A 9089-nucleotide genomic window follows, 5' to 3' on the forward strand; every position below is an offset into this window, starting at 1 on the left:
ACAATGAAAGGATGATCGCTCGTTTTCCATAACCACTTCACAAACCACATGATACTACTGCTGTAACCTTGTTACCCTACACATTTTTTTTCCAGTCCAGCGTGGAACAAACATTTCTGGGTCACTTTCTCTTCTTTCCCTTGAAGAACCTTTTTCTCCCCCCCCCCCACCCCCCATTAGTCGGATTTATTTGTCCCTGCCTCCCCCCTTCAGAATCCAAATTGGGATTTTACCTCCCAACCCCTTCCCCGTCACATTCAATCGTATGCGTCTCCCTTTTTGTTTAAAGTCAATCGCTAAAATTAAGAAATTCTTCACTACCATAACTAATTGTGCTCTTTATCATTCGGCGGATAGCCGTTTTCTCTAAAGCACCCTGGGACTCCACTTGCCAGAGGAAGGGTTGATTAGAAAAAAAAGGGGGAAGGGAGCCCCCTCCAAGATAAGATTTGCATCCAATATATTCGAGTGAGTCGGTCCTTTGTAAATCTCCAGTATCCCTCAGCGGTGGGAGACGCCGTGCCTCTGCCCTTCCTAATATGAAATGTTGGACTCAATCTCCAGCCAGTCTCCTGAGATCATTTTCCGCACCTCCGGGGTCCCGTAATCGGGGAACTCGAAGTGGGAGACGGGGCTGCAGCCACTGGTCAGCGGCTCCATGTCCTTGTCCAGCGCCAGACCACCTCCTCCACCCCCTCCTCCTGCTGCTCCTCCGGCCGCGCTCACCTCCAGCAGCTCGGCGCCCGCCGCAACATTCAAACTCAAGTCGAAGAGTAAGAGCTCGTGGTCGGACTCCTCCGGGGGTCTGCCCGGGGCCGAGCGGCTGGACAGCGAGACGGCCGCCGTCAGCTGAGCTGCCCGCTTCGGGTCGGGGGAAGGCAGCCTGGTGTCCCTGCCGTAACAAGCCGAGAGCTCGGCCCCTGAGCCCTCACTCTCCGGGCAATCCGCATCCGCCTCCGATTCCGACTGAGAGTCCGCCGCCGCCGCCGCCGCCACCGCCGCCGCCCGCACCATCTTCGCCTTCTTGGCTTTAGACCTTTCCAGGTGCAGCTTGCCCTTCTGGGGGCGGCTGTGTTTCTTGAAGGACTTGGGCTCCTTTCGGCAGCTCTTGTCCTCTGCTCCTGCTCCAGCCTCTGCCCTCACCTTCTTCCTGGGTCTGTATTTGTAGTCAGGGTAATCCGCCATATGCTTTAGCCTCAGGCGCTCTGCCTCTCGGATGAACGGGCTCTTCTCGGTCTCCTTCAGCATTTTCCACTTCTTGCCCAGGCGCTTGGAGATCTCGGCGTTGTGCATGTCCGGCACTTGCTCCATGATCTTTTTCCTCTCGATCTGGGACCACACCATGAAGGCGTTCATGGGCCTCTTGATGTGGCCGCTCGGGGTTTTGCACCAGTCAGGGTTACAGCTCGCCTCCTCCTCTCCTTTGGCAGAGCCGCTGGCCCAGAGAGATTCCGCAGAAGGAGCTGGGGAGAAGCCGGGGTTCGGGCTGGAAGCTGCGCTCATGTCACTGATGCCGCTGTCTGCCGCTTCCCGAGACGCGATCCCGCCGCCGCCGCCGCCGCCGCCGCCGCTCTGAGTGTCCGCAGCCTTGCTTTGCTGCACCATGTTTAAGAAAGGCCAGAGAAGAGAACCCTGCAACTTGCGATGCTGAAGAATGCGGCTCCCTGTCGCTCCTGCAGCCGCTCACAGCCTCATGCCCCCCTCAGCAATCTCTGCAGCAGCTTCTAGCTCCCGCACGGGGCTGGGGAGGGCACCGCCAGGGGAAGGAGGAGCCTGCCTCTGATACACCGCGCTCCCAGCCAATCAGAACCCGCCCTCCCATCAATCACTGCCTCGGGGGGAGGGGCCCAGTGCCCATGACATCACCGCCAGATCCAGCCAACCCGCGCGGCGCCTCCGTCAATGAAATGGGCCATTGGTGGCACTTGGCTTTGACCCTTGTAGGTGGAGCAGGGGGAGGTGGAGATGTGCCACTCGGTACCCTCAGGTGTCACCAGGGTTGCTCCTTCAATCTGAGGCGGGCACCACCAGGGTTCACGCATATTTCAATCTCAGAAAGAGTTGCTTTGCGATAATGCTTCCCACGATATTGGGCCACCTCAAAACGCTTCATGACAACGAGACGCTTTCAAAGTACTGTATCCTCACCGTTGTCATGGAGCGAATGGAGCTGCCAATTATGTCACAGCAAGAGCCAAGAAACAGCAATGTAGTAGAGACGGGGTGATTTTTTGTGTGTGTGTGATGTTGCTCGAGGCACACTGATCCCGGCACATCAATGTGCAATTGAGTGTTGATTCCAACACATTGGCGAATACTCGTTTGGTCTTTATCAGAATGGAAGCATGATATCTCATTGATACTCCTGTAAAAGTGGACGTGATCTTGGTTAAAATCCCATTGGAAAGACGATCAGCCCTACTGGAATGCTACAGTCTCTGGGCAGATTAGAGCTTTAGAAAGAATTAGCGATGAAACCATTCATATTGATTGGCTTGTTGATATTGACCAGCTATGTTCTCACATTAGGGGGTCTCTTTTGAGAGACTCTAAATCAGAACTCAAAAGAAAATTAGATCTTTCAAGAGATGAGTTGTTTTACATTTCTTTAAAATAGCCCAACCCTTACAACACTGGATTAGATAGTTCTGATTAATGTTGGACTAGTTGGAGATTTGAGCTGATTTCCGAAGAGTGCACAACACAGAGTTCCCTCAGCTCTCCCACCAGAATCTTTTAAAGCTCCAAAGGCAAACCTTGAAACATAGTTGAGCTCTGAATGTCCTGGGCATTGATTACAAGGCCACCATTGTAGAAAACAAGGGCTCCCAACAAAGGGCAATCCCACCTTCCTGTCCCATGAAAATGCAACTCTCTAGGTCAGAACAGCTAACGACACAAGCTGCATTGGCATCTGAGATGGTGCAAATAGGGTCTGAGCATAAAAGTTGCAGTTTAGGTGCAGATGCTGCTGCAACAACTCGTATTACATAACAGTCTGAATTTGAACTGCAGGAAAGACTTTCCTTTTCTTCCATGTGTGTCTTTAACTTTGACTATGACAGATAACAGAAACTGAGTGGGTCTCAATATTTAGTAACACGTTGAGGTGACATTGAAACTCTTTTCTGTTAACAAGGACTGATGCAGGATCAATTATTAATTTTACATTTGAGATTGATAGATTTCTGTTAAACAATGGTACCAGGGGATGTGGGGCAAAGGTAGATATATTCAGAGAGGTCACAGATTAGCTATGATCTCATTGAACAGTGGAACAGGCTCAAGGGACTAAATAACCTCCTCCTTTTCCTCTGCTCCTGTGATTTTATACAAGTATTGTCAGGGATGCATTTTCTATAGTGTATTATTGAAAGATGATAGATGCTGTATATGCAGAATAATATATTGGTTGGAAGGAACTGGCTCTGGATTCAAACATAACTTCATAAACCTCAGGTTTAGAATGACAATTCTATGACAGAGGACCATTCTTTCAGACCATTCTTTCAATTTTTAGCTATCAGTTCTCGCTGAGATTGTAAGCAGTACCAGACTGAAATGGTTTCCAACACATCAACCAGATCTCTATGTCGGGTAAGAATTCAGGCATTGCTGTGGTTGCACCTCACTGTCTCAACATGGAGTGAAGAGTAAGTGCATTTAAAAAGACACTGCAGTTTCTGTGAGTGCTGCAAATCTGTCCCTTTTGAGCTGTAAATTTAATCATTCTTTATTGAAGTACATTATGCTATTGGCTGAATTCCCTATCTCAACTTCACTTTGAAGTTTTTTTGAACTTCCAAGTTGTACAAAAACCAAACTAATAATGTCCTTCTCAAAGTTTCTGCTGTCTGTCTATCTGCTCTCTGTTCTTCTGATGGCTAATACAGAAAAATAACCTTAAATAAGCAAGTCATATAATTGATTGACAATTAATTAATAAAAACATAGTGCATAGATTTCTGTAGAATGGAGAACCTGTTATTACTTACCTGCTGGAGCCAACATGAAGGGAGTGTTGTCATTTGTTCAAAATTGAAATTATAGAATCATAGAGATATACAGCATGGAAACAGACCCTTTGGTCCAACTTGTCCATACTGACCAGATATCCTAAATAAATCCATAGTCCCATTTGCCAGCATTTGACCCATATCATTCAAAACCCTTCCTCTTCATATATCCATCCAGATGCCTTTTAAATTTCATAATTGTACCAGCCTCCATCACTTCCTCTGGCAGCTCATTCTTTACACCTCTAGCCTCTGTGTGAAAAAGTTGTCCCTTAGGTCCCTTTTACATCTTTACTCTTTCAATTAAACCTAGGCCCTCTAGTTTTGGACTCCCCCACCACGGGAAAAGACCTTGTCTATTTACCTTATCCATGCCCCTAATGATTTTAGAAGCCTCTATAAGGTCATCCCTCAGACTCCAACTCCCCAGGGAAATTTGCCCCAGTTTATTCAGCCTCTCCCTATAACTCAAACCCTCCAACAACATCCGCATAAATCTTTCCTGAATCCTTTCAATTTTCACAACAGTCGTCCTACAGGAGGGAGACCAGTATTGCACACAATATTCCAAAAGTGGCCAAACCAATGTCCTGTACAGCCACAACATGACCTCCCAACTCCTGTACTCAATGCACTGACCAATAAAGGAAAGCAAACCAAACGCCTTATTCACAATCGTGCTTCTGAATCAAATATATTTCCAAAATTTAATTGTGTAAGTGTACAATTCATTTGAACTATTTGCTCCCCCAAGTCCCCACTGTCTTTTGAGCAGAGGGCTGACTGTTTGAAGTGGATGGTGTGGGTTGTTCTGAAAAGTGAAATCTGATATGAATACATCAAACTTGCAGACCGACTCCATTCCGGACAAATATCAACCCAGAGATAAAAGATTTTAAACTCCGTTTTAGTGAAGTTGCTCATGGGTCGTCTGAGGCTACAACAATAATAACATCAGCTCGCATCTATGTTGCAACATTAAGGTGGAAAAATATCTCAAGTTATTCCACAGTTTGACAAACAATAAAACTTGTAGATGGTGTTTAGTCATTAATCTATTTTCAACTTATGCCATTTACTCACATTATTTCTGAAATGTATGGGATGTCTGAAACATAGCTCAAGATCATTTAGCAGCAAATTTTTGAAAACTGTGAGAAATTTGACTTTTTAAAAAATAAATCTGATAAGGATGAGCTCACCAGGGGCACTCTGCATCAGCAATTAAGGCACATCTTTAATGAGAAGCATGAGAAAAAAGAAAGTCTTTACCTTACATTTTATCGTTCCCAATCTGAGGACATCCCATACCTCTTTGCATTTGATGCTGTATGTTTGATAAATAATCACTGCTCTAAATGTGGGAAAACACGGCATTCAATTTCTACACAGCAAGCTCCCATAAATGATGATTTGATAATGACCAGACCATCTGCTCCTATGATGTTGATTGCAGGATAAATATTAGCCAAGAATAATTCCTTTCTTTGTCTTTGAAATAATGCCATTGGATTCCTTACATCCACCTGAGTGCAGTTCAGTTTTACTTCTTGTTCAAAAGGCAACACCTCCAAAAGTGTAGCATTCTCTCAGTAAGTGCACTGGTGGGTCGGACCTGATTTTATTCTGAAACCCAGCAATAAGACCTGAAATCAATGACCTTATGACTCGGTGGTGAAAGTGCTAATGACTGAACCAAGGCTGAGAGAGGAGCATTGCAAGAAGAACATTGCAGCATTTTAAAACATACTGTCTGATTATTAAAGTCAGGATGCTGACACTGAATAACAGGCTCCGAACAATTTATATTGATTTGTGCAAGTTTGGGGACATTTTTGAGAACTGTGTCCAATTGAAAAATAGCAGGAACACTGGTCATCCCTTCAACAAATCTGAAAAGTTTGGTATTGTATTTAAAGTTGCTTCCCACTTTCCCATTGATGTGGTATTTCTCCATACAATTATCTTTTTATTGTACTTTGTTTAATTACAGATTGGCCTAGAGGGAAGACAAAACATCATTTCAGTTTTACACATAAACCACATAATCATACTGCTCTTTGGATGTATGCCACTGTTTAATGTCTTCATAACAGTTCGATTATACTAGTGGCAATCAGTGCTTACAATATAATAAAGATTAAAATTAAATTACAATTATTTCAGTAAGTGCATCACATGTGCTACAAACTGTCTTTCGAATTTCAATTTGTCATGATATTCGTGTTCACCTCCCTCTGTTTGTTTTCCTCTAATATCCATTTGCAGACATCTCTGGGTAAAAAGAAGTGGCGCTTGTTTTAAGATGAGGAGTTTTTGCATATTAAACCAATGTAGAATAAGCTATGGATTACAGTTCTATTATTGCAAAGGAATGACGAATCAGGATTTTCCAAACAGCTATGTTTCTGCTTAACTCCTTGTGATTTCCAGTTTTCCTGAGCCTTTGTGACAGTCATTGTCAGCATTGGTAACTTTCTAATGTCAATTACAGCACCACCATGAAATGGAGTAGCATTGAGTAATCAGTCCTGAAAATTCAAGATACTTTTTAACTATACCTGGCCAATAACACATCCGTGTGGGTAGAGCAATAGTGTATTTTTGGATTTGCAAGATTAGAATTTGAGATGTAAATTCTGGGTATTTTTGAACTCAAACCTAGATGTCAATGTCTGCAGTGAAATTCATTCCTTGCATTCACCATTAAGCACACAAAATGGACATCCCCAGAATATGTACAAATATTTCCTCAACTTAGCCTGGAAACATTAATGAATAGACAGGGATCTCATCAAGTACTAGGCAATCCAATTGTTTAGCAACACATTCAACACCTAGATTTTCACTCATTTCACCACAACCGCACACTGACAACAGAACATTTACATCTACACTCAGAGTAACCTGGCAAAGCACCTTCAATAGCACATTTTAAGTCTGTAACCTATACCACCGAGATAAACATGACAATGACAAAAGCACCATCTGCAAGTTCTCCACAAAGTCCTATGCCACCCCACCTCGAAATATATTGTCATTCCGTCTCTGCCATTGAGTAAAAATTATGGAACTTCCTTTCTAATAGCACCATGTGGGTATTCCCACACCATAAGATCTGTCGTGGTTCAGGGAGGTGACTCACCACCAACTTCTCTACGGCAATTATGAAAGAACAACTGACTTAGCCAGTAATGCACACATTGTAAGAATGTATTTTGAACAATTTTTAGTTGATGAAATAAAAACAAATTGGGTCCACTGCTTTTCATCGTTTATATAAATGAATTGGATGTAGACATAGGAGGTAAAGTTAATAAGTTTGCAAAATTGGAGGTGTAGTTACCTCAGAGCGAAAGTTACCTCAGAGTACAACAGGATCTTGATCAGATGGGCCAATGGGCCAAGGAGTGCCAGATGAAGTTTAATTTAGATAAATGTGAGGTGAAACATTTTGGAAAGGCAAATCAGAGTAGGACTTATACATTTAATGGTAAGTTTGTGGGGAGTGTTGCTGAACAAAGAGACCTTGGAGTGCAGGTTCATCACTCCTTGAAAGTGAAGTCTCAGGTAGATAAGATAGTGAAGGCGGCGTTTGGTATGCTTGCCTTTATTGGTTGGTGAATAAGGGAGTTGGAAGGTCATGTAGCTGCTGTACAGGACATTCGTTTGTCCAAATTTGGAGTACTATGCACAGTTCTGGTCTCCCTCTTATAGGAAGGATGTTGTAAAACTTTAATTGGAGGAGCAGGTGTTGGACTGGGGTGCACGAGGTTAGAAATCTCAAAATGCCAGGTTATAGTCCAACAGGTTTATTTGGGAGCACTAGCTTTTGGAGCGCTGCTCCTTCATCAGGTACTCCACAACCACCTGATGAAGGAACAGCGCTCTGAAAGCTAGTGCTCCCAAATAAACCTGTTGGACTGTAACCTGGCATTGTGTGATTTCTAACTGTGAAACCTGAGAGGTTAAGAAAAGAACCATCACACTTTCCCCTCTCCCACCCATTAGCCACCTCAGAATCCCATCTTTACTATACCCCCTGACCTCGAACCCTCTGAGGCCGAATGGTCTATCCTGAGGAAAGGGCTCAAGTTCGTATCCCTTTGCTCCCAACTCAAGAACTTCCAAACCCGCCATGACATGGAGCTCTTCTTCCACTGCCTCTGCACCTTCTTCTTTGACAAAAACTTCCAACCCCTCTCAGATGACATCTTCCCCTGCCTCCAACCTTCCTTCTCCACTTGGTCACCACATGCCGGCCTTGTACCTGCCCTAGACCTCTTTATTGCAGACTGCTGACGTGACAACAGCTGCCATAATTTCTCCACACCCCTCACCCACTCCAACCTCACCCCCCTGCACCCCCCGAACGTGCAGCACTCCATTCACACTGCACCAACCCGCAGTTCACCATCAAACCCCCTGACAAAGGTGGGACGGTGGTAGTCTGGGGAATGAGCCTCTATGTCGCAAAGGCTGACTTCCAACAGCACGTCCTATCTCTCCTTACCCATGACCCCACCATCAGGCCAAAATCACCCACACTGTCCGTGTCCTCATTGCCTCCAGTGATCTCCCCTTCACTGCCTCCAAACTCATAGTCCCCGGCCCCAAATTGCCTGGTTCTACCTGCTTCTCAAGATCCACAAGCCCAACTACCCTGGCCAACCCATCATCTCAGCATGCTCCTGCCCTATCAAACTCGTCTCATCCTACCTCAACTCCATCCTCTCCCCCTTAGTTCAGACACTTCCCACCTACATCCACAACACCAACCACGCCCTCCATCTCTTCAGTAACTTCCATTTCCCCAGCCTCCAGATGGCCTCCAAGCCCTCTGCTTCTTCCTGTCCAATAGACCCATCCAGACCCCCTCCACCAATTCCCTCCTCCGCCTCACCGAACTGGTCCTCACCTCAATAACATTTCCTTTAATTCCTCCATTTTCTCCAAATCCAGGGGGTGGCCATGGGTACCCAGATGATCCCCAGCTACACCTGCCTCTTTGTTGGCTATGTCAAACATCCCTTTTCAGCACCTACACTGGGGCACTATGCCCCAACCCTTCTC

General features: G+C 45.2%; 1 protein-coding gene across 1 annotated transcript; it reads right to left on the bottom strand.

The window, feature by feature from the left end:
- Positions 1-276: 276 nt before the first annotated feature.
- On the bottom strand, positions 277-1769 carry LOC132829862 (transcription factor SOX-12-like). The gene has a single exon (XM_060847250.1). It carries the CDS (start codon positions 1603-1605, stop codon positions 535-537), a length of 1071 nt encoding a protein of 356 aa, XP_060703233.1. The 5' UTR covers positions 1606-1769; the 3' UTR covers positions 277-534.
- Positions 1770-9089: the final 7320 nt, after the last annotated feature.

Source organism: Hemiscyllium ocellatum, chromosome 30 (assembly GCF_020745735.1).
Source record: "Hemiscyllium ocellatum isolate sHemOce1 chromosome 30, sHemOce1.pat.X.cur, whole genome shotgun sequence".
NCBI lineage: Eukaryota > Metazoa > Chordata > Chondrichthyes > Orectolobiformes > Hemiscylliidae > Hemiscyllium > Hemiscyllium ocellatum.

What these genes read in the sequence shown, in the direction of transcription:
- LOC132829862 (XM_060847250.1), bottom strand. Translation starts at nt 1,605, where the DNA reads ATGGTGCAGCAAAGCAAGGCTGCGGACACTCAGAGCGGCGGCGGCGGC.